Source organism: Castanea sativa, chromosome 9 (assembly GCF_040712315.1).
Source record: "Castanea sativa cultivar Marrone di Chiusa Pesio chromosome 9, ASM4071231v1".
Taxonomy (NCBI): Eukaryota; Viridiplantae; Streptophyta; class Magnoliopsida; order Fagales; family Fagaceae; genus Castanea; species Castanea sativa.
The window spans coordinates 26970010-26996123 of NC_134021.1; the positions used below are offsets into that span (position 1 = coordinate 26970010).

Below are 26114 nucleotides of genomic sequence, written 5' to 3' on the forward strand. Positions count from 1 at the left end.
CAAACAGAAAATTCTTGCATTCTAAATATCATATGACTAGGGAAGCTTTAGTATGATATTGTAATTATCTTGTCTGATTGTTTTTTGTCAGTCCCTGTGATCCTTCAATACACGTACAACTCCTCCCATAAGAGATTTAGTGAATTCTATAATTTTGTGCAGTTCTTAATCCTTTACATGGAGAAAATACAAGGTGTTTCGGATGTATGCATCCTCTCACTCACATGAGGGTGGGTCCCACACTTGCCCACCTTCATGTGAGTGGGAAGATGCATGCATCCGAAATAACTTATACCACCTCCTTTAGATGGGAGAATATTCAAAGAATGTATACATGGTGTACAGGTCTAATCCTACTGATGGGAAACCCCAGGATCAAGTTGCTCTTTTGGATACTCATTTCTGCTTTCCACTCATCTCATGATAGTGGGATGGCAGAGCACTGAGAGAGAGGTCCACTTGCAGAAATGACAGTTGTACACCTAATCTTCCATTGGAACAGAGCGAGCAACTCTTACAGTTTTAATGGTCATCTTCATCAGTTCCTGGGCAGTTAGCCAACAGTGCCTCCACTGATTCATACTGAAAGAAGAAAGATGAAAGGGTGAGGGGAAAGAGCTATTAGAATTTGGGTTTAGTATCATGGATTAGTATTTATAGTAGCGATGTCAGTTTGAGAGCAACATGGTAAAATCTTAAGCACTGCTTTTGAGTATTGATACATAATTATACCCTACTCACCCGACATCCACAGAAGAGGCAGTACTGATATTCATCTCTAAGTTTCATCAACATATCCTGCAAATCCTGCATATAATACAGTGTGATTATCACCCACTATACATTTACCAAGTGCATAAGTAATGAACTCAAAAGCAAGAGTTAGATTATGAGCAAAGATCAAATATGAAAATAATAGCCATGTTTTGATTAAATGTAGCCTAATGATGAAAATGAAGCGATCCTAAGTAATTAAAACTCAGCTGGTCCATCCTAGTTGTCACATCCATCATCAGTCCATAGATCATATAATTGTCTTCGCTATCTTGATAGAATCAGGTTAATAGCTTGTCTTCACACATAAGCCTATGTCGGTTTTCACTTTTCACCCAGACCCACATACTTGAATGTATAAATTCAATCATAGGAATAACTTGAAAACTTTAAATGCAGATATACCCTGATGACGAATCACTGTTTACGGCTTGAGACTATTGCACCATATGAAATCAATCAATCAATCAAATATATATATATATATATATATATATATATATATATATATATATATATATATATATATTATATATAAAAGCAGAGAGCTTATGTGAGAAAGCATGAGATTCTGCCAAGTGGCACATTGTATGAAATTCTTTTGATTTAGACTTCTACCTCATCTAATTTAGAATTTATGTCAAACTATTAAGTAATTGTGGATACATTTATTTCAATGTATTAATAAAATTCAAAAAATTCATATATATATTTATAACTTTAAATGCTTTGGATTGATATGGATGGATATAAAAGTCATGAGAAAAGTAGGGACTACGACAACATAAGACTAACTTCAATGCAAAATTGCAAGAGTCGGATTCAATAAATTGGATATCATAATATGATATGATTATTTGTCTCCATATTTGTCCAATATAAATTCTCGTTTGTCCACATTTGTCCAATATAATTTCTCTCATAATATCTTTGGTTCCCTTTCTGAGAGGTATGTTAATTTCTAAAATATTATGTTCATTTTAAATATTTTTTTTAGATTTTATGTATGCGTTTTTACTGATGTAGCATTGTAATATGTTTAGATTGGTTTTTTCATATTGTGTGTCAATTTAGATTTTTGACTTTTCATATGATGCATATATATAGTTGGTAGAGATTTGTAGTATTTTTGGTGTTTTGATTGCTTTTAGGGATGTTAAATTGCGATATTATTATGTCACTATGACATTATTGTTTGTATTGTCGTATCATGAAATTATAGCAGCTTTTATAGCTAATTGATTAGTGGTGGATAAAGACTGATAGAATATAGAATAGACATTAGAGGCTTTGGATTTGTCATCTTTGAAAGTAATTCGAAACATTCTATGTTAAAGGGTAAAGTTAAATATTTAAAATTTAGGGATAACAAATCTATTGTCACAAAACTATCATTATTTCAATTTTCATCTTATTATAATTACGATCTTAAAAATCAAACTTTCTTCAATTAAAATGTTAATGTGCCTTAATTTTATCTATCATGTCAATTCTAAAACTAAAGAAAAGCTATTTTGAATGACATAAAAATTATAGGTGTTGAAATAGTAGAGAATAGAGATAGAAAATTAGTGACATAAGAAATGTAGAAATTAACACCATAGAATCTATATATAAAGCATAAATCATACAAGAAAAACACCTAAGAACCAACAAGTTTGTAGGTGATATTGTTAACTGTGAGTCTGTGACTAACCATAATAGTATTCATGAAATCAATAGGTCATAAATAATTTCTTATAAAATTTATCAAAATGCACCGCGTAGGATATTGGCTAGTTGCTTTCAATGGCTGAGATTGAAACTTGAAAAATAACAACTTTCAATCTCAACCATTAAATAAAAATTTTTAAAATAAGTAGAAAAATTAGAAGTTAAAAAGTGAAGTGGTAAAAAAAAATTGTGAGAGGGGAAGGGGTAATTACACCCGGTTCAATACACCGGACCCTAATCCACTGTTTACCACCCCAAGTATGTAAAAGAAGCTTTTATTATAGGGTTTTTGGAGTGAAAATTAATAGAAAGATAGGTCATATAATCACTGCAACATCTCTTTCTTTCTTATTCTCATAAAATTAGTTACACTATGAAGCACGGGTGCGTTTCGGGACTCGGGTGCAGGTGTGAGATTCGGCAATTTTTGAAAAAGGTGAGTGCGGGTGCGGTGGGACTCGGCAATTAAAAAATTATTAAAAATATTTTTATTTATATTTTCTATATATTTTTACTATTAAAATATTCTTAAAAAACATATTACTATGCCTTGATTCACAAAATAAAGAAAGAAGAAGGCAAGAAACACAAAACAAAACACAAAACCAAAAAGAAAACACAAAAGAAGTAATAAATATTCAAAATAAAATTGAGGAAGGACAGATTTAGGGTGTTTGGGCCTCATTCAAAGCCGATTTCGGCATAATTCAAGGCCGATTTCGGCCAGTTTCGGCCGCCGGCCGATACGTACCGATTCTAGCCGAATTGGCCCAGTTTGGCGCGATTCAAAGCTGAGTTGGCACGAATCAAGCCGAGTCGGCGCGAATCCGTGAAAAAAAAAAAAAAAAAAAAAAAAAGCTTAGACGCGGCACTGACGCGCGGGCAACCGCGTCGGACTCGGGTGCGGCACCCTCCCAGCCGCGTCCGTGCTTTCTAGGTTACACTGCAGGAATTTAATCCCTCATGGCTCTTTTTCTTCTTCTTCTTTTTTTTTTTCTTTTTTTTTTTTTTTAATGTAAACTTCAATTCATATGTTTTCTGTAATTAGAAGTGAGAAAGCGAGATGCCAGAGAAAATGCCTGCGTCATTTCTGACTTATATGTGGGCTGCAAGTAATGTATTTGCCTTCTGTTTACATCACGAGTATATTGTAGGTGAAAATCAAAGAGTGCTAGTAAAATAAGAGCAAATTAAAGAGAGATGGAAAAGTTATTTTGATAAACTTTTTAATGGAAACAATATGAAAGATTCTAGTGATTTGGGTTGTCCAATGGAGGATAGAGACCTTAGGTTTGTTCAAAGAATTAGGATGACTGAGGTAAAGAATTAAAGAGAGATGGAAAAGATATTTTGATAAACTTTTTAATGGAAAAAGTATGAATGATTGGAGTGATTTGGGTGATCCAATAGAGGATAGAGACCGTAGGTTTGTTCAAAGAATTTGGACGGCTAGGGTAAAGAATGCATTAAAGAGGAGGAAAATGGGAAAAGCCATGGGACCGTATGGAATCCCCATTGAAGTTTGAAAGTGCTTGCATGATGTGGGGGTATTTTGGTTGAATAGCTTTCTCAATAAGATCTTAAATATTAAAAAAATGCCTAGCGAGTGGAGGAGAAGTACTTTAATACTTATTTACAACAAAAAAAGGGGGGGAGGGGGGGGGGGGGTATTCAAAACTGTACAAATTACCTTGGAATTAATTCATGAGTCACACTATGAAACTTTGGGAAAGAGTGATTGAACAGAGGTTAAGACCTGAAACAACAATATTGGAAAATCAATTTGGTTATATGCTAGGACAATCTACCATGGAAGCTATTTTCTGAATTAGATGTCTAATGGAAAAAATAGAGAGGCTTGAAAGGATCTTCATATGGTTTTCATTGTATGATAGAGTCCCTAGAGAGGTTATGTGATGGGTTTTGGAGAAGAAATGAGTTTCTCTAAAGTATATTAAGTTTATTAAGGAAATGTATGACAAAGCTGTATCTAGTGTGAGAGAACAAGTGGATGAACCTCAAGTGAGTTTCCTATCACTATAGGTTTGCATCAAGGATCACCACAAAGCCAATGGGCCCGTTTGGTTGGAGATTTTTAGTATCGTTGTTTAAAATAATGTGAAAACTATGGTTTAAAAAGTGTCATTGAAACATGTGTTTAGAGTATTCATAAAACAAAAAATTTGTTTGGTACCATATTTCAAATAACACATTTCAGTGTGTGAAAAAACATAATTGTATGTTTGGTATGTGTGTATTTTATTTTTAAAAAGTTGACAAGCACAATTCCATTTTTTTTTTATTTGAGGAGAGAGAAGTCAGTTTCTGTTTTGTCTAATCAAGTGGGCCCCATGATTTTCAATATATTTATAAAAGTGCCATTGAGCAATGTTGTTTGAAAACTGAAAACTGGTAAGAGGAATTTTCTAAATTCAGAATTTAAACACCCTTAAATGAGCAATGTAACTCAAACACTCCAGTAAAAAACACCCTTACCAAATGCTTTTTTTTTTTTTGGGCCCATAGTTTTCAATGTTTAAACACTGAAAACAATTGTTCAAACACCCTAACCAAATAAACCCTATATCTCTCTGCACTAGTGATAAGAGTAGCCCCTATTGATGAAAAGATGAGGAGAATCATTTGAGATAATTTAGTCATATTTAGAGGAGAGCGAGTAATGAACCAATAAGAAAGAATGAGTTGATCCAAGTAGAGGGAATGGAAAAAAAGTAGAAGAAGGCCAAAAATAACATTAGTAGAAGTAATAAAAAATGATGTGTCAATTAGGGAAGTAACAGAGTTAATGCCTTCAGATAAATTAAAATGGAGGAAAATAATTCATGTGATCAACCCAATCTAATCGTCGAGGATCCATATCCCAAATTTTGGAACTAAGGCTTTGTTGTTGTTGTTGTTACATCACAACTTAAAAGTCGGATAATGATTACTGCATAGTCTGGTTGATCCATCTAAGTTACTATTGCAGAAGAGAACATAAGAACCCGCATAAGAGGCATTCCTGGCCAAATGAAGAAAATGTTCCACTACCATTTTACAATCAAATGACACCAATTTCCATGTACCAAAGCCAAAAATGGCTTATGCAGAACGTCTAGATGACAAACATAAATGGAAAATACGTACCTCTTCTGTTATCTCCTCCTCTTCATCTTCTGCCTGCTCACCCTCCTCTTCATCCTCATTCTTCTCAGGCTCCACAAATTCCTTATTCTCCAATTGATCAAGAGCGGCCTTCGCCTTTTTAAAATTAACTACAACTTTTCGACTATGCCACTGTGACTTCTGCCAAGACCCAAACTCTACCATCAAAGTTTCTACCTTTCTCCTCTTCTTCTCAGCCATGAGCTCCTCCTCCTTCCTCTTCTCCTTGTGGGGGTCCTCTCGACCAATCCCAGCTCGTGACCTTCGAATCTCAATCCCCACAGGTTCAGCCCTGCCTGACCCCTCCTTTCCTAGGGTTGAACCCGGAGTGTACCCCATTTGCTTCAGAAGTTTGAATCCAATGTTGGATTGTGGGATTGGAGCTTCCACTTTTGCTAAGGTTTGCTCATCCTCCTCTTGTTGCTTTCGCTCTCTTTCAAGTTTACGCCATTCTTGCCAGTTTAAAATTTTGGACTGCTTCTTGGAGGATTGAGCAATTAGGGATTTGTTGTTGGAGACCTGCAGAAAGCAAGGAGAAAATAAAGGAAAAGGCAAGTTATTTGCAAAACAATAATTTAATCAATAAATATATTTCTGCATTCTCATTGAACCCAGCAAAAGAAAAGTAGAAACTATAATTTCTTTGCATATTTTCCTCAATTTTGAAGGCAACCGAACAGGGTGGTAGGTTTGCTTCCACTTTCCTTTGAGTCAATCTTGTTCTTGGTAATTCAAAGCTCTGGGTTTCTTGTTGGAAAAATTAAGCGGTTGATGTTTGCATACTAATAATCCCTAAAGAAAAAGGTTTAAGTATTGTCCCATTTGGTCCCTAAAGTAGGAAAAGAAAGGAAAAATAAAGAAAATTATGACCCTATCTCCCCATTTGTTGTTGAGAAAACTAAGTTAACCCACTTTAAATTTCATGTCTAATAAGGTTCAAGCATCAAGCTGAAAAAGTGCCTAAATTTCAATCTGAAGAAATTTCAAAATTTTTTTTTTCTTTTAAACCCCAAAGCATTCCATTTCTTGGTTTAAAAACATTAGTTTGATCATAAACGTAGAGCATTCATCCGGTGATTCTGGTCCCTAAAACCTTGAACACAACATTAAAAGATAATAAGCGATATGTCAGCTCATTTCATCTAAGATTCAATTTTTTTACATCACTAACTATGATTAGCTTTCCTTACTTTTTAATTCTTCCTCCTTGCTGATGACCAAAAACAAACACTAATCTAATATAAACATAGCTTCATAGTTCATGCAGCTAATTAGATTAAAATATTGGAAACCAATAATACTGTTTAAACTCCCGCCAAAATACATACAACACCACATCAAACATTGTCTCATCTTTCCTTTTTTTTTTTTTTTTCATTTTTCGCGGCAACCAAACAGGGTTTGTATTCTACACTATTAAGCCCTTTATAAATAATAAGGGGAAAAAAAAACTTCAATTCAACAGGCTCGTAATTTTCACAGGAACAAGACAACCTGAAATATGAATTAAGTAAAAAAGAAAAATAAAAATAAATTTTCTCCATATAACGATTACTTTAGGGTTTGGAATTTCCTAGAAGTATTCAAGTGGTAGGGTTTCGTTGTCGAATAGTTTGTGAAACACTGGGGCAATTACGCGCTGAGAAAGTAACGAAAGAGAAAAGAAAGTAGAATTCAGTACTAAGCTGTGAAGTAGATTGTAAAAGCGATAGAACCCTAGACAATTTTGGCAATTATTATTGTCACAAAGTTTTTTCTGGCGAACCAAACAAGGCATAAACTGACCTTTTTGGAAGCAGGTTTTGGAGGGAGAGAGGTTTCCGGTGGAACAAAACGAGAGAGATCCCCCATGTAGTCCTCTTCTTCTTCTGGTTCCTCAGATCCATTGGTGTTGCCTTGGGCTTGGTTCAATTCCGCCATGGTTGAGACTTGGGACTGAGAGAGCTTCGTTACACTTTTACAGTGAGGTGAGGCTTTGAGGCTTTCGGATTTCAGGGCTCAGGAAATGTTCGCTTAGTGGGCCGAACTAAAAAAGACTTGAGGCCCAACTTGGTGAGCCCAAAAAAGTTACACATGAGTCACATGAGCACGTGTTGGTATATTAATCATAACTAATTAACGGAATTTGCTGACGTGGATGGATGCTAGCTCAGCAAAGAATTAATTCAGTATCAGACAGACAGAGTGTGAACTGCTAAGTACACTACATACCTCCACAGTAAACATTCTGTTCTATACACAAATCCCTCTCTCTCTCTCTCTCTCTCTCTCTCTCTCTGAAACACAGACACGCACACAAAATATTATAGCTTAACAGTTTTCATTCTCTAGAGCTTTTTCATTTCTTAACAGTTTTCATGCTCTAACTAACTTTTTTCTTGCGAAATTGATCAAACTTCTGTGACTGTTTCTGGCTGATTCCGATTTTCAGTGTTCTTTTGGCTTTGGAGGTCCAAAATTTCACTAATTTTCACGATATATTTCTGAACTTCAATTTACTTTTTTATTCGCTTGGAATTGTGTTCTTGATCGTGTTTGATCAATGTGCACTGGTTCTTTTAGCAGTACTCTGCTCTGTTGGACTCTGAGAAAACAGAGGAAAATGACAGAAACTTGTAGTTAAAAACTGTTATGTATACAAGTTTTTTACAATCACTTACTTGCCTGGCTTGGATTGAAATTTTTCGTTTTCTCGGGAAAGCAAGTTAGAGTGTTATATATATATATAAATATATATATATATATATATATATATATATATATATATATATATATATTTCTTCGTGCTTTCTATAGACTTGCACTGTTTCACTTAGAACTGTCTCTGTAATTTTCAGGGAAGCACCAAGAATTCCTAGTCTGATTCTCGAGAAAAAGAAATATGGCCAAAAAGTATCTATGCTTGTGTCTCGTGGTAGTTGTCTTCTCAGCAACTCTGGCTTCACAAGCTAAGGCATTTACCAATCCACTTGAAGGTAATTCTGTTGATCCCTTTTTTTTTCTTTAATTCTAGTTCTTGATTTTCTTGTGTTTTATCTTTCATTGGATTCTTTTATAGGAAAATTTATAGAGTTTAGGTATTCTAGAGATAATCTGTGATTAGAATATTCATTATTCTCTGTTTGTTTAGTGAGAAAATAACTTTTAAAAAATAAAATAAAATCAAAGAGAATTAGTACAACACTCGCGCTTCCATATTGTGAAAGCTTCATTGTCCTTGCTCACAATTTTTGGCGGGAAAATTGGGCCCAAATTTTGGCGGGGGTAGGAAATAACTGAATTTTTTTACGTGGCCCCCAGCTGTAATTGATAAATCATGTACAACTACAATCTAATTGTGTAGTGGGTTCCGCGCGATATGTGAAACAATCAGAAATTCCCATAAACGATAGTGTGGTAGATTGATACCCGCAGCTTTGAATTTACGTCATTTTTAATTAATTTTATTTTTTACACTGATTCGATTTATTCTGGGTACTATACTAATACTAGTGTTATTTATTTTGCTTCTCTCTATATTTGATTTGAGTTCAGATATTGCTGTGCTGTGCTCTCATTTGCTTACATTGTGCAGTCAGTGCCCTTCAAGATCTATACAGGACCCTGAACAACCCACCAGTACTGAAGGGATGGAGAGTGGATGGTGGGGATCCCTGTGAGGAGTCATGGACAGGAGTGTCATGTTCTGATTCATCTGTTATACACCTGTAATCCACTTAGCTAACCTATTTTTTCTACTAACAATGCCACATTTTGCCAAAAAGGCCCAAAATCTTACCCTTCTATGTTCAACTAACTTTATGCAGTAAAATTCAAGGACTAAACCTCACTGGGTGGATTGGAGACCAGCTTAATAACCTGCATCATTTGAAGCACCTGTAACTGAAACTGCCTTGTTATATTTAGCTCTTATTGAAATAGTACCTGTACTGTTTATTTAATTCTTTATCCTGGTTTCTTCTTTAGGGATGTCAGCTACAATAACATTCAGGGTGAAATTCCATATAGCTTACCCCCCAATGCCACAAATATGTAAGATGCCCATTTTTTAAATTACGATTCTTATATGCTTTTTTTTTTTTTTTCCTTCAAAGTTTTTCGTGATTCTTCTACTTTTTCATGAATGCAGAAATATGGCATTCAACTATTTGAGCCAAAATATCCCCCACTCTTTACCGACCATGAAATATCTCCGACATCTGTGAGTTACTTATCCCCCCCAAGTGCCTAGTTACTGAATTGCTTTTTTTTTTTTTTGGTTATTCAGTCAGAATCTCTTAATTCTTTTCTTGTAGAAATCTAAGCCACAATTTGTTGTCTGGACCAATTGGCAATGTCTTTACTGGCTTACAGAATCTCAGAGAGATGTATGTGTTCTTCACCTGATCTTTATATTTCCTTTTCCCTGGCGTTTGAAGTGAAAAGAAAGTAAAGTACAACATTCCATGAAATATAAACAAACTCTAGTATAACTGAACTTGGGGTTTCTGTAACTAGTTTTTCTTATGAGCAATTCTGAAACTTCTTTCATGGTACAGCCTCTTACTATCTTTTTGATGAGTTTGAATCAAACTTAATATAAATTGAGTAAAGCAGAACTAAGATAGTTGGTATTGCTTCCTGAAATCTTGTCTTAAGTGTTATATTTATTTATATTGTAACAGGATGGGCAAATGTTTTTTCTTCCCAGGTTAAACTGTCAAATTAATCTTCTTTCTTGTGGTATTTCATTTGATGAGTTCATTGCATAATTTAAGTTTAAGCATTGGGCTACCCTCTTTTTGAATTGATTATTATTCTAAACTTAAGTGCATTAAGCATGTTGTCAATTGACAGTATAATCTGATGGACATCCTTAAATTAAATGTTTTGTGTCACTCCTTTAACAGGGACCTATCATACAATAACTTTACTGGAGATCTACCAAGTTCATTTGGATCTTTGACAAATCTTACTAGATTGTGAGTCCCCACCCCTCGCTCTTGATTTCTGTTCTACCATAAGCACATTGTCTTTCTTGAGTTATTTGTCATTTTGGTTTCCATAATTATGCAGGTTCTTGCACAATAACAACTTCACCGGATCAGTCACCTACCTGGCTGAGCTTCCACTAACTGACTTGTAGGTTTCTCAATAGCTGTTCTTTTGCTGCACTTTGCAACTTATATACATCCTGATTGCTTGCTTGAACATCTCTTTCGCCAGGAACATTCAAGATAATTCTTTCAGTGGCATTATACCAAAGCATTTTCAGACAATACCAAATTTATGGTAAGTGATCTAATTTTCAATGGGGGTTACCTTTCAATCGCCTGCATAAAGTATGAAATCAAAATTATCAATTCATTAATTTTTCATTTTCCCTCTTATTAGGATTGGGGGAAACAGGTTCCACGTAGGGGACAACTCTCCACCCTGGGATTTTCCCCTGGAAACTGTGCCAATTGAGCAAAATATTAGTACCCCTCCTACAACTCAGTCAAGTGCTGTTGAGAACTATCCCCCTCACAAAGAAAGTGGACACAAGAAGAAAAAGCTGGGTCCTGGAGGAATAGCTTTTATGGTTGGTGGAGGAACTCTGGTGGCAACATGTGCAGCCCTTGCCATTGCAATCAGCATTAACCGATCCCGTGCACAGAAGCATAAGATGTTGGAAAACAGCAATAGATCCCTGTGCTCTCTTCCTGTCAGTACTACAGCCAGAGGTACTCTTATATACAAGTTTTAAAGATTGGTGCATTGATGAAATGCATCACTGATTTTCATAATTTGACAAGAGGTTCCTACATATATGACTCAAATATAAGATTGATGTTTGCATAGAATTATCTTCTTTAGTATTAAAATTGAATCTTAACTTACTGTCATAAAATTGTACTCTCCTCCTTGATTATGCAAAGAGGATGCCAAAATTTTCTTGCAAGTGAAAGTTCAATGGCCGTACTGGTATATTTCCACTGCAAGTTGCATTCCAAGAAATGCTACTCTTCTCTTTCTGCATGTGAATGAGTAGACAATATTCTCTGTATTTTCTTGTCAATTTTCTTTTTCCTTAAGATTTTATAGCATTTGCGCTTTGAAAAGAATATTTGTTGAACCCAAGTTTAAACCATATTGTTATAGCCTCCAATTAATATGAATGGAGTTCTTGTTTCATATGTTTATCTACTCAGCATTAAATTTTTATCCATCTTTCATCTGCATAAACTTTCTTAGAAATGGAGTGTGTCCTTGAAACCAAAATTTCAAGTGCTTACAATGTCACTTTTGGCAGAAGGCTTATTTGAGACTAATGGCACAAAGATAGGGGATGTTTGGTTTGTATTTTCAAACAACCATTTTCAGTTTTTAAACAAGATTACAAGTATTTCTACACACTTTTTCACTCACACGTATTTTCACAAATATTTTCAAACAACAATTTTCAGTTTTTAAACACATGTACCAAACGGGCCCTTTAGTTTGGATGGATTTCAATTCATTTCTTTACAGCAGAGCTTCTTCTTGGGATATCAAGCCTGCTTGTCTCATAGATTACTTTGTTAGTGATTTTTTCCCTGTATGTTTTTTGTACTTGATAACAGACTATTCTACTGCACCAGAAGAGAGCCCTACAATTTTGACCTTGAGAACTCCGCCCATTCGTAGTCCAAGGCGGATTCCTCCTATTAACCACACCAGAATCGAGAAAACATCTAGAAGAAAAAGTTTCTCTAAGAAATGCGGAATCCCAGCACGAACTAAGATTTACACTGTGGCAGAGCTTCAATTAGCTACAAACAGCTTTAGTGAAGAGAACCTTCTTGGAGAGGGATCTCTTGGTTCTGTTTACAAAGCTGAGTTTTATGATGGCCAAGTACAGCTTACACTTATCATATATTTTCTCATCTTACTATAACGTTCAAACTTAATACAAGTAGGAGATTATTTGATTGATTTTTTTTTTTTTTTTTGTGTTCAGATTTTGGCTGTGAAGAACATCAATACGGTGGCACTTTCTTTCAATGAAGAAGAACAATTTATGGATGTGATTTGGACTGCTTCCCGTTTGAGGCACCCAAATATTGTAACGCTTATTGGCTATTGTACAGAACATGGACAGCATCTTCTTGTGTACGAGTATGTTAGAAACTTATCTCTTGATGATGCTCTGCACTGTGAAGCATACAAGCCTCTGTCATGGTGTCTCCGTCTCCACATTGCTCTAGGTGTTGCTCGGGCTTTGGAGTAAGTGTCCTATATTGTCCCCCCAATACATTCATATCTTCCAGTGCTATTCCACAATTATAGAATGGATATTTGGATGTAAAAGACCATTAGGGTAATTGATAAAATCATTTAGTGAAAGCATCCTTTTATACCAATGCTTTTCTAAGTATGAATTTGGTTCAAAATTGTATATACCTAAAGAATTTTGCTAGGTAAAACAGCGTAGATAACCCCTAAAAAATTACACCTTTCATGTGAGGAAAAAGGAGCAATCCTAATAATAAGTTTTTCTTCTCCAAATGTTGATTATCTTCATTTTTTAAATGATGCTTTCAGCTATTTGCACTCCACATTCTCGCCTCCTGTTGCTCATAGCAACTTGAAGGCTGCCAACATCTTACTTGATGAAGAACTGACACCTCGTGTCTGTGATTGTGGACTAGCTGTTTTGAGGCCACTAACAAGCAATAAAGTTAAAATTAAGGTAAGTGTCACCATGAATTAGTTTCATTTTCCAAATTAAAATTATTGCTAAATGTTCTTTGGCCAAATTTTCCTAACATTCGTAACATTTTTCTTTCATAATAAAAAGAGTTGTTTATATGCTAAAATATTTAGGCCACTAATATAACAAAGTCATAAGTCACCCCATTATTGATAATGGCTTATCACTTCTTCAGAAATTTATCAGAAAGCATATGCACACAAGCACATGCACTAGGTTATAAGTTTGTTTCCACAAGTTCCTAAGAGTAGGCCGCTTAAACTTAATTAAAAGCTGAGGCAAAGAGGGCCTAAAAAACAACAATAACAACAAAGCCTTAGTCCCAAATTTTTCGGGGTTGACTATAGATCCTCAACAAAGAGAGCTTAAACATAGTTTTGAAAAATAAAATTCATTAAGGAACTTTGCTAGATATAAAGATGGCCAAGGAATACACTTATACATTATAATTGCTTGTTGCAACCAGGCTTCTGAAATTGCTATTGGTGACACTGGCTACATTGCACATGAACATGTCCAACCAGGAATTGATAACACAAAGAGTGACATCTATGCCTTTGGGGTGTTGCTTTTGGAGTTATTAACGGGAAGGAAACCAGTTGATGAGTATGCTTCATGCTCATTTTCTTTATTTCCTAACAAATTCTTGTTGTGTTTCTTCATTATGTCTGTTCTCCTCTTTTAACACAGTTCAAGATCAAGGGAGGAGCAATCTCTGGTGAAATGGGCTTCATCACAGCTTCATGACAGTGAGAGTTTGGAACACATGATTGATCCAGGCATCAAACGAACAATACCCCCCAAGGCTCTCTCCCGTTATGCTGACATTGTATCCCTCTGTGTACAGGTATTAGCCCTTATCTTATACATCAAGGATTAATTAGTTGTATTGGGAAGCTACAAGAAAATTGATTCAAACGATCTAGTTAGACATCTTGCTAAAATGAAGTCGAAAATATAATTTTTAGCTTCATGATTTTATTTTGCAAAATAGTTTTATTTTATTGTTTAAACTTCCAAGCAGTGCCTTTTTTAATTCACCAAAATGCTCTTGAGACATTGAAATTAGAAATTTTTTATTCAAGTCTAGTTTCATATTAAACTTCTTTTAAATTTGATTATAAAGCTTGATACAAATCATTTGTTGCTTGTGAACACACATAACATCTACACACACACAAATATAGGTATATAAATTGCATTGTCGTGATCATGTTACCCAACTTTTGTGTGTTTGTGCATGTGACTGGGACTGGGACAGCCTGTGAAGGAATTCCGACCTCCAATGTCTGAAATTGCGGAATCACTTACGTCTCTGTTAGAAAAGCTCAGCAAGGCAAAAAGTGGCACAGCAGACGGTAATGAAGAGGAGGAAAGGTCTTTCATCTCAAGCAATACCCGCTTCATGGGTTCACCTACATTGAGCTACTCATCCCCTTGACCACTGATTACCAGTTCAGAGACTGAATTTACTGTAATATGCTTCATGCCATTGCCATAGTTGCTTTACAGTAACTTGATTGCTTGGAATGTTTTGTAATTTTAGTTCATTGCTCCTCAAAACAAAATCCCATAGTTAGCATCAATGATCTAATATTCATTTGTACAGTTTTCATATCATGCAATGGCAGTTTAAAGCATAAGGATTCACTCTTTAATTCCATTAGATTCTACTGATTCTTGAAATGAGCGATAACATTTTCTTCCCTGCTTCCTCAACCGTCATTCCCATCCTGCCAAGCTGAGGCCACCGGCACGTTTTACCTAACCTCACTGGAAAATCAATACAAGTAGCTAAACAACTTGTTATACAATACAAAATTACCTCCTGCAGAATGGTTAGGTAAGATTACGGCAGCTTGGCACCTATAGCATCCACTGGTAATGTGTCAAAAAGGGAAGTTTTCTATATGAGTAGATGTATTCCTTTAGAAAATAATTCTTCAGCTGATTAACTTGTTGCAGCACAGTTAGACTTTGGATTTTGTGAACTCTCTTCTAATGTATCAAGCAGAAGAATTATTTTGTTCAAAGGATCAGAAATACTTTGTTGTTGAGGGAGACAACTTTTCAAAAAATTGTGTCCGCTCGGCGGACTCCTCTGTAATCATATCAATATGTTTACAAAGACGGTCACTGGGGAGCAACTAGATTTAAGCACCTTTGGATACATTTAGCGTCTATTGATACATTTCGAGGTAGCTTAGTATGATTTTATTTTTTTATTTTTTTTTTTGGGTAAGGCTCTAATTTAGTTTTTGCACTTTAGACATTTGTAGTGGGGTTGGCAATTTTTCCCCGCCTCGCTTGACTTGCCCCTCCCCGCTTCGCCCCGTGTGAGTTTTTTTTTTATCTCGTTAAGGTTGTGGGACGGAGAGGGGGCAAGATTTTAGCGACGGAATGGGGATGGGTTTAGACTTTTTAAACCCATTCTACCCCATCCTGCTTTGGTAAGAGTTACAATTGTAAATTTTTCATTACCTAAAACTCTATTATTTAAACAAATATATCAATATTAGATTTTATTTTACCCAATGTGACTCTCCGCCTCTATTTTGTTGTGTTATACTATGAGATTTTTATTTTTGTTGTGATATTGTATTGCTAAACATTTGAATAATATTATTTAGTTTTTGCTAAAAATTATTTAGATTTGATGGAATAAATCTAGTTGTAATTTCAAGTATATTTTCATTAATGAAACATGTTTTATTAAAAAAAATGTAATAATTGTGGGGCAAATTAATAAGAAGTAGAGTTTTATGAGGTGAGGTGGGACCCCAAGGGGTGGGGATGGGGAATGGGGTAAGAAAATTTTCTCCATAATTCGGGGTGGGGCGGGGGCAGTGGCGAGGATCCCATCCTTCCACCCCGCCTCATTGTCATCCTTAATTTTTTATTTTTTATTATCATCTTAACCATCTTTTCAGATCTTTGAGGTTTTTTTTTTTTTTTTTTGTCTTTAGCAAACCCATTTTTGGAAACTCATTTTTGAAAAAAAAAAATCACTCTTGAACTCCAATGGCATTTCCTCATGAATCTCATTTTTTACTCTTTTTTTTTTTTTTTTTTTTTTTGCAATAGGATGGTTTAACTCAAGTTTGATCGAGTCAATTCAGTCAAACTTGAGTTGACACTCTCACTTAAAGGAGAGAGAGAAAGAGAGGGGAGGCCGAAACTTTGGTGGTCTTCCTCCTCCTTTATCTTTTTTCTTTCTTTTCTCTCTTCTCCTCCTCCATTGTCTTTTGATTTTTACCATCATCTTTAAAATCTCTTCAAATCTTTGAGTTTTTTTGTTGTCTTTGGCAAACTCTTTTTTGGAAACTCATTTTTGAAAAATTTTACTCTTGAACTTCAATGGCATATCCTCCTAAAATTCATTCTTGACTTCTTCTTCTTCTTTTTGCAATTGGACAAGTTAGCTCAAGTTTGACCAAGTCAACTTAGTCAAACTTGGGTTGACTCACTTACTGTGAAAGAGAGAGAGAGAAAGGGGAGGCCAAAAATTGGGCCTCCCTCCCCTTTTCTCTCTTCTCCTTCTCTATTGTCACTATTCACAAGCTCTGTCTTTTTTATGTTCTCTTTCTTCACATCATTCTTTGCTTAGATAATCACTTTTCTTGACTTCTACACTTGATATCGACTATCATCTTAAAAATCTCTTCAAATCTTTGTGTTTTTTGTCTTTGGCAAACCCATTTTTAGAAACTCATTTTGGAAAAGTTGCACTCTTGAACTTCAATGACATTTCCTCCTGAAACTCATTTTTTACATTACTTTTTTTTACAATTGGGTGTGTTAACTCAAGTTTGACCAAGTCAACTCAGTCAAACTTAATTTAACTCACTCACTTAAAGGAGAGAGAGAGAGAGAGAGAGAGAGAAACTTTTGCCTCCTTCCTCCTCCTTTGTCTTTTTCTTTTCTTTTCTCTCTTCTCCTCCTCCACTGTCACTATTCACAAGCTCTCTCTCTCTCTCTCTCTCTCTCTCTCTCTCATCATTTTATCTTTCTTCAAACCATTCATTGCTTAGAAAATCACTTTATTTTACTTATAAACTTGATTTTTACCATCATCTTGAAAATCTCTTCAAATCTTTGAGGTTTTTTTTTTTTTTTGTCTTTGGCAAACCAATTTTTGAAAACTTATTTTAGAAAAATTTCACTCTTGAACTTCAATGACATTTGCTCGTGAAACTCTTTTGTTACTTTACTTTTTTTTGCAATCGTATCTCAAGTTTGACTGAGTTAACTCAGTCAACCTTGAGTTGACTCACTCACTTAAAGTGGAGAGAGAGAGGGGAGGCTGAAACTTTGGCCTCCCTCCTCCTCTTTTATATTTTGTTTTTCTTTTTGCTCTTCTCCTCCTCCATTGTCACTATTCTCTCTCTCTCTCTCTCTCTCTCTCTCTCTCTCTCTCTCTTGCATTTTCTCTTTCTTCACATCATTTCTTGCTAAGAAAATCATTTCTCTTGACTTCTAAACTTGATTTTTACCATCATCTTGAAAATCTCTTCAAATCTTTGAGGTTGTTTTTTTTTTTTTTTTCTTCCTTTTTTAATGTCTTCGATCTTAGAGGTCTCGACGATTGTGGTATTCGTTGGCTCAAAGCCGCTGTAACCACTCCTTCATGGTCTCAAATCACCACCCCTACCCCCAGACTATCAAGTTTGAGTAAATATCACCCCATCCACATTTACCTTCTAGCTTGGTGCCACCATCGACTCACCGGTAACTTTCAAGACTACTCCAAACCCTTATACTTTATTGGTTAAAATGCAAAACTGACCTTCTAAATTTCTTCAGATTTCATTTCAGTCCTCTAATTTTGCTTTCATTCATTTCGGTCCTCTAAATTTTAGATTTATTCAATTAAGGCCTTTTCGTTAACTTTTGTTAAAAATTTTTGAAAAAATAAATCTGGAAATTATTTTTCAATCATTAATTGAATTTTTTCAATTAAAAAAATTTGAAGAAAAATTTATAAAATTAAAAAATTAACCACAATATATAACAAAAGTTGATGGAAAAGTCTTAATTGAATAAACTTGAAAGTTAGAGAACTGAAATGAACAAAAGCAAAGTTAGAAGACCGAAATGAAATCTGAAAAAACTTAGAGAGTCAGTTTTGCATTTTACCTTACTTTATTTCACAACATGGTATTAAAGCCATGGTACCTCAACAATAGCATTGCACGGTGTCCATAAAATAAATAAATAAAATTGGAACCATTAATGGACTTTGTGACCAAAGCAAAATTCCAGATGCATAAGAAAATAAAATGTATTTTACCTTAAAAATTAAAATGACATGTTTGTTCAATTTACATAAATAGCTAAGTTGAAATTAATTACTGATAATTTTCTATATCCTTTAAAAAAGAACAGGAAAAAAAGTTAAAATAAAGACTCCGGCTCAAAAGAATGCCATTTGATCCTGCAACCCACTACCTCACAGAATATTTCATTGTTGCCAAAAGCAACTCAAGTGTTTAAGCCCCGAGGCCACTCGTCAACAGGGTATTGATCTCGCCAATGATATTAACAGGTCTTCCATCGAACATGGACGAAAGTGTACTCTCACAAAGCTTCTTCAACTCCCTGGTTTTTGAAAGAGCTGCTTCCTGAAATGGAAATAGATATACTCACTATTTTGTATTTGATAAATCAGTCACCAGTGACAAAGGGAAGAAAAATAGTGGATTTTAATTGAACCACATATAATTGTGTATTTTTTTCATCTGAGTGAACTCAAACAAGAACTAATAAAAGTTATAATAAAGTTGATTTCAGAAGGGGGTTAATAAAGGCAAGAAACATGGTGCAACTGCATAATGAGTGTAAGTGACAACTATATTGCGAGTAATCTAAAAGGAAATGAATAATGAGAGCATGATTATATATGCCACTTAGCTACAAAGAAAATAGTCTAATGCACATCTATATGTAATTTCTAAAATCTTCCATGCATTACATGTGAAAACTGTTGTGGACTTGCGAAGAGAAACATGTAGGAGAAAATTAACTGAGATCTTCATTTTAAAAAGCTTTGCATGGAAACCAGGTTCTCTCCCATTAGTTTTTTTTTTTTTTTTGGACAAGTGACCAGTTTCTCTCATTAGAGCATCCACAGCAGATGTGGGATATGTGCCAAATGCTAAATATTTGGCACATATCCCACACCAAACACCATTTGACCCCATTTATCAGATGTTCTAAATGCCATATTTTTTGCAACATGCTACAGTAGAGTCACAAATTTGCCACGGTACGGTAAGCTGTGGCATATGGATTTATTAATTTTTTCTTCCTCTTTCTCTCTCATATCTCTTTCATCTTCTCCTTCCGCTATTCAGTATTCACCGCCTCCATCTCCACTCTCCCATACTCTTTCTTCTTCCCTCTTCCCTCTTCCCTTTTACTCTATTCTCTTCACATTCATGAATATGAGCCACCACCGATTTCCTCTCTACCATCACTGATCTATAAAATCTCCTTCACTGGTTTTTTTTTTCGCTCTCTCCTCTCTGTTCTATCTCAGAATCGCCTATTGGCGTGGGTCTGGTTGTGGATTTGTGATTTCCGATTGTGATCAGCGTGGGCGTAGGTCTCTGGGTTGTGGGTTTATGACTTCGGATTGTGATCAGCGTGGGTCTCTGGTTGTAGGTTTTTTTTTTTTTTTCGTTCACGTTTTTTGACGGTGGTGGGTGGGTTGAGTTTCAGTGGTGGTGGGTCTCTGGTTGTGGGTTTTTTTTTTTTTTTTTCACGTTTTTTGACGGTGGTAGGTGGATTGAGTTTCAGTGGTGGTGGGTCTCTGGGCGTGGGTCTCTGGTTGTGGGTTTTTTTTTTTTCCGTTCATGTTTTTTGACGGTGGTGGGTGGGTTGAGTTTCATGGGTTGTGGGTTATGGCAGTTCGGATGGGCAGATCGGTGGTGGGTGGGTTGTTTTTGTTTTTGTTTTTTTGTTTTGGTGGTTGTGATTTGACGGTGATTCGGCGGCGGTTGTGGGTTGATTATGGTGGTTGTGTGTGTGTGTGTGTGTTTTTTTTTTTTTTTTCCTGGTGATTGTGGCCGCAACAATTTTTCTGTATGTTGTTGTAATTGTTGTTGTTGGTGTTGGTGTTGGTGTTGTTGATGATGAAGATGATGAATTTAATATATTATTTGAATATGTTGAAAATATTATTTTAATACATAGAATTGAAGAATAGATCATCTGATAAATGGGATGTTGTAAAATGATATGGTAAAATAATAAAGTAAGGTTTTGGTGTTGCAAAATGACATTTTTTTTGCAACATCTGTTACGGATGCTCTTAGTAAAGATGAATTTCTAGAAAACTTAAACATTCAAATATGGGGTCTACCAAAATGGTTACCGGTTAATGTGCGTTGGGACTTGTGTGGGAGTGGACATGCACGCACACAGATAAAAAGGTCCTCAAAAGGCCAAGAGTTGGATAAACACTACTGCATCATTTTAGAAAATTTTGGGTGGTTAACATCTTCAAGTAGAAAAATGATTTCACAAAAGTAGATTATGAATTACCAAAAATATAAAACATATTTTTATATGTCAAGAGCCTTGTAACTCAACTTGCACCTCGTGGTGTTTCCAACGTAGATGTCCAAGATTCAATTTCCCTTTCCCCTATTGTAATTATTCTAATACATTAAGGGAGTAGAAAGTTTTAGTAAATACAAAAGAATTTTTTTTTTTTTCTAAAAATAAAATATGTATAATTTGTGTTCATTTTTATATAGTGATTCATCTTGGAGCATGCTAAAGAAAACACTGGTATAACAGTATAGATAAGCATTATTCATCAAATCAAAATACAACTCACTTGCTTTGGCCAAGAAGAGGATAATGAATTGTGCAGCTCCATGCGTTTGGTAGCCAAGCTCTTCAATCCCTCTTTCAACTTGACTTCATGATGCTTCTTCTCCTCTAATGTGGTCACTAGTCTATCTAAAAATCTGAAATTCAGGCCAAAACCAGAGTTAATTAGAATTCTAAATTTTCTAACATTTAGATTGAACCAATGGCTACTACATATACTACAAATGAACTAGTGACAAAAGAGAAGCAAAAAGTATGTTTTTATTATTAAAAAAAATAAAAAAAGAGGAACAGGAACAGAGTTCCAAGATATATTCGATATCAAATGATTATGCAATATCTGAGCAAAAAATTACCATTATTGTGCACTAATCAAGAATACAAGATGCTACATCCACATTTCGGTATACAAAAGATGAATCGAAGGTGGAAATTCCAATCAACTTAACTCATTACTGCAGCCTTTTACTGCTTTTCAAACCAAATGTATAAAAATTTCGTTGGAAACTTAAAGGGAAAAGAAATGCAGAATAGGGGGGAGAAGAAGAGAACGACAGATGTGAAAGGTACAATGCAGTCTAAAATATCGACTAGCACCTTTTAGAGTTGAGGATCAAGATCAAGTCCCTTGTTTTCCTATTAGTCAGCAAGGACATGACTAAGGAAATGTCAGATAGCATGGTCTCCATGGCATCAGGAGCATACTGCTGCAGCACAAAGGGAGCAACTGCCTGGACTTGATGTTGCAAGGACAAAGTTTCTCCATTCTTCACCTCTGCCAATCGTTGATTTAGAAAAGCCTTGACCTGGTAACATTATGTCAATACTAAACATCAACCCTTGAACTAAAAATACTTTGCTCATGTTAGAGCAATACCAAACTAATTAGTTCTGTCAAGGCTGGATCACAGTTTTTCTACAGAAGAAGTAAAAGACGTCTAATGATCTAAATATTGAAAAAAACAAAAAAGGTTTATTGGATTCCCATGAGCCAGTAAGATATAAAACACAATAATTAACACAGACCTCATGCAGATCATCAACAATCTTATTTCTGTACTCAGTCTCCAAAAGCTTGCTCCTCTCTTCATTTATTTCTGGCATTTGAGATGAAGTATCTGGAACAAATGTCTGTTTGTCCAGACCTACGTTTGACAAACTGACATCATCAATGACATCAACTTGGGGAGTATCAACACTAACATCCCAAGATATCTCTGACACAGAAATCTCTGGGTGTAGACCAAGTTCAACTTTATCTAATGAGGTTCGATCAGATTCCACAACTTCATTTGGTGAAGGGTCCTGTAAGACCTCACTTGCATTAATTATTTCATAAGGACCCAAACCATTGCCATTATCATCTGTTTCTTCCACAGTACCAATATCCCAATCAATCTGAGAACTGTCAACCGAAATATCCCAGTCAATATTATTGGCAGCAACATCCACATCTGCTCTCAGAAGATCTGGCTCATTATAGCTTGATTGAGTATTTACAGAATTATCAATCTCAGACCCCACATAAACATGCAAAGACGGGGGATGTTCACGTATGTCTCTCAAGTTAGGTAACACAATCGATAAAGATTTCTGCAAATACATTACAATCACAATTCATTCAGGGAAAATCTATCTAACAATCATCACAAGACAAATGAAAACCCAATTATTTCCTTACATCCTTTTTTGTGTGAGCATCTCTCACAAAGTTTGAGTAGTACTCCATAGCCTGTGACATAGAATCACTATTTATAACTTCCAAAATCTTGTTGAATGTGCTTGGGAGAGATCTTGCGGTCTCTAAAAGTTCAAGCCTCACATTATTTCCCTGCAAGATTTAACAAGTGCCAATTTTATGTATTGATTGTAAGCAAGAACATACACCAAACCAAGATGCCAAAACATTATTAAAGTGGTCCACTATCATAACCTGCAATCCAAGCTCTTGACAAGCCTCAACATACTTAGCGGCTGATAGAGCTGCATTTCTTTTTATATCAGCTTCCTTGCGCTCTAGCTCTGATAGTTGTTGCTGAATCTTCTGCACCTGTTTCTTCTGATATGGTCTTCATATTTGAAAAGAAAGTGAACCACATAGACATTAAATAAGCTTCTTACAAATTCTCAGCTAACAACCTAGAGAACAACTGCAAGAGAGCACACTTACATTTCATAGTTTACATTTTGAACCATAATTTGAGTGGCCTCACCAAGGTAAATATGATCCTTTTCAAAAGAACGCACAATTGCCTCCCAAGCACCCTAGAAAATTCTAAGATATATTAAACTATCTTATGAAGAGTTTAAACACACACACACACACACACATAGAGAGAGAGAGAGAGAGAGATGAATGTCTTACAGCAGCACCTGACAGCCGGCCAAATATATTCCGGCTTTCTGGAGTTGACTTTAGAAGAACTTCATATATTCGTTTGGACTCTAAGTAATCAATCCCTGGAAACAATATCTTAATCATCATAGCACCACCAAATGGTCATATTAACCAACTCATCACTTTAGCGCCTAATCCCTTACACTTCTAATGGATATTTATATAAATAATAAATAAGAAATAAAAATCTCACAAGTGAAGTGCTTTAATTTTTGAAATCTTAACACCTCCACAACTCCAAATTATACACTCCAAAACTTTGTTCTTTGATACATTGTATGATGATTTAAATCATAAACAAGTACTAGCAATAACAAACAAATAAAGTGAAGAAAAATAGTTAATTCATAAAAATATGAAGTATTACTATCTTGATGACCATATCTATAAGATGATGGTTCGGCGTTTAGATTGTTATCTAAAACCTAGAATATATCTTTCACTAAAATTTAAACTACTTTGATTTCTTTTCTTCTCAAATATTACTTTCAACTTATAGAGCCTTTGACTTGTGCCATTTGTACTTATCCACTTGTTCTCATTATAGGTTTTTCTCCAACCTAAGACTTAAGAAAAAGCATATCAGCTAATTTAAGTAAAGAACCTACAAAAATGGACCATAATTGTCTTTCATATACCCGAAATAGTCTACTTAACCAAGCAACGGCTGTTCGATACACAAACCAATTGGGTTCCCAACATATTTAGCCTCATCATCAAAACATTTTATACTTTTTTGAAAATTTATTGGGTTTCTACCTGCCTAATTTAAGATTTTTTTTTTTTTAAAAAAAAAAAAAAATCCTTTGTAGGATTTGTAAGTCACATTATGAAATATGAATCATACCCTTTCTAATCACACAAGCTTTGCTAATGCCAGCATTTGTTAATGTTTGAATTTTCAACATATTCTACTACCTAGCCACAACCAAAATAAAACACAAATTCAACCAAAAAAAAAAAATTTCCCACAACCAAACAGAACCAAGTAAAATAGGTCATTCCCCACGACACAAGTTTTTTATCATAAGTAATTGCAAAAGTGAACCTAAAACAAGGTAAAAATCCAAGACAGTGTAGCAACATTTTCCATATATTTATATACCAAAATCACACATAAAAAGTCGATAAATGTTTAGACAAGAAATGGAAACACACCTTCAGGTTCTAGGGTTTGGAAATAGGGATCGATATCCTTAGGGAGCGAAGAGAAATCCTTGGAAATCCGAGCTCTGATCGCAGCCAACTTTTTTCGCCAATCCGAAGGTATTCGTTTCCGATCAATCAACCATTCTTGAATTCAAAAGGAAAATACAAAAATATATATATATATATAAATAAAAAGTAAAAACGAAATTGCGTGAATTCAACGAAAGAATTGAAAGTGGTGTGGGTATAGATAGTTTACCTCCGAGACGAGAAAATGTGATGTCGATGGGAAGGTTTCGAATGTCATCGCCACTCTGCATTTTTTTTCCTATCTGGGTTTTGAGAGACTTGTCTGTCAGACCCAAATTTCAGTTTCAGCTTCTTCAGCTTTGTCTTTACGGGTACCGTTAACAAACAAACTGCCCGGCTTGTTTCCGTAAAATATAAATAATAAAAATCTTGTTAGCATAATCAAACTAGTCAAACCCAAATCCAATAACCAATATATATATATATATATATATATATATATACATACTAGACTTTTCTTCTTTAGTAGTCCTATTTGGTAGAAAAAAACTATATTTAATTATTTTATATATATACATTATTTTTATTTTAAAAATCTAATTTATAAGTAAATAAATCAATTTAAAATTTAATAGGAGAGTGGTCATATTTTTTAGGCAATATTTTAGTGGGAGTTGAAGTTGCATTTTTACCGGATTGTCCTTTAGTTTTGTCTATACTTAAACATAAGACTGTAGGGGCATTTTTGAACTAAAAAAATGAGTTTTTACCAGATTGTCCTTTAGTTTTGTCTCTATTTAAACATAGAACTATAGGGGCATTTTTGAACTAAAAAAATAAGAATCCAAACAGAAGAAGCCCCTTAAATAGTAGTATAGATAATCAAACTAGTCAAACCCAAATCCAATAACCAATATATATATATATATATATATATATATATATATATACTAGACTTTTCTTCTTTAGTAGTCCTATTTTGTAGAAAAAAACTATATTTAATTATTTTATATATATATATATATGATTTTTATTTTAAAAATCTAATTTATAAGTGAATAAATCAATTTAAAATTTAATAGGAGAGTGGTCCTATTTTTTAGGCAATATTTTAGTGGGAGTTGAAGTTGCATTTTTACCGGATTGTCCTTTAATTTTATCTATACTTAAACATAAGACTGTAGGGGCATCTTTGAACTAAAAAAATGAGTTTTTACCGAATTGTCCTTTAGTTTTGTCTCTATTTAAACATAGGACTATAGGGGCATTTTTGAACTAAAAAAATAGAAATCCAAACAGAAAAAGCCCTTAAATAGTAGTATAGATATATAA

The 26114-nt window shown here is 34.6% G+C and overlaps 3 protein-coding genes across 5 annotated transcripts; 1 reads left to right on the plus strand and 2 right to left on the minus strand.

The window, feature by feature from the left end:
• Positions 1-33: 33 nt before the first annotated feature.
• Positions 34-7627, minus strand: LOC142608603 (uncharacterized). Of its 2 annotated transcripts, XM_075780296.1 has the most exons (4): positions 7438-7625; positions 5635-6171; positions 742-807; positions 34-582 (listed from the first exon to the last, which is right to left on the minus strand). In XM_075780296.1, exons 1-4 carry the CDS (start codon positions 7570-7572, stop codon positions 523-525), a joined length of 798 nt encoding a protein of 265 aa, XP_075636411.1. In that variant the 5' UTR covers positions 7573-7625; the 3' UTR covers positions 34-522. The 2 variants fall into 2 exon arrangements, with proteins under 2 accessions (XP_075636411.1, XP_075636412.1); XM_075780297.1 differs by lacking the exons at positions 34-582; positions 742-807 and adding an exon at positions 4182-4243 and having other exon boundaries at positions 7438-7627.
• An 865-nt stretch (positions 7628-8492) lies between these two features.
• LOC142611325 (protein STRUBBELIG-RECEPTOR FAMILY 2) lies at positions 8493-15024 on the plus strand. Its single transcript, XM_075783437.1, has 16 exons — positions 8493-8627; positions 9227-9359; positions 9459-9530; positions 9619-9684; positions 9782-9853; positions 9948-10019; positions 10542-10613; positions 10708-10773; positions 10858-10923; positions 11026-11357; positions 12237-12508; positions 12614-12879; positions 13198-13345; positions 13833-13972; positions 14057-14213; positions 14628-15024. Exons 1-16 carry the CDS (start codon positions 8534-8536, stop codon positions 14805-14807), a joined length of 2208 nt encoding a protein of 735 aa, XP_075639552.1. The 5' UTR covers positions 8493-8533; the 3' UTR covers positions 14808-15024.
• Positions 15025-18604: 3580 nt separating this feature from the next.
• On the minus strand, positions 18605-25253 carry LOC142610731 (CDK5RAP3 protein homolog). Of its 2 annotated transcripts, none has more exons than XM_075782655.1 (10): positions 25012-25253; positions 24762-24896; positions 23571-23665; positions 23376-23470; positions 23139-23274; positions 22887-23036; positions 22232-22798; positions 21803-22011; positions 21210-21342; positions 18605-18987 (listed from the first exon to the last, which is right to left on the minus strand). In XM_075782655.1, the coding sequence occupies exons 1-10, from the start codon at positions 25070-25072 to the stop codon at positions 18856-18858; spliced, it is 1713 nt and encodes a 570-aa protein (XP_075638770.1). In that variant the 5' UTR covers positions 25073-25253; the 3' UTR covers positions 18605-18855. The 2 variants fall into 2 exon arrangements, with proteins under 2 accessions (XP_075638770.1, XP_075638771.1); XM_075782656.1 differs by having other exon boundaries at positions 24762-24849; positions 25012-25189.
• Between the last annotated feature and the right edge of the window lie 861 nt (positions 25254-26114).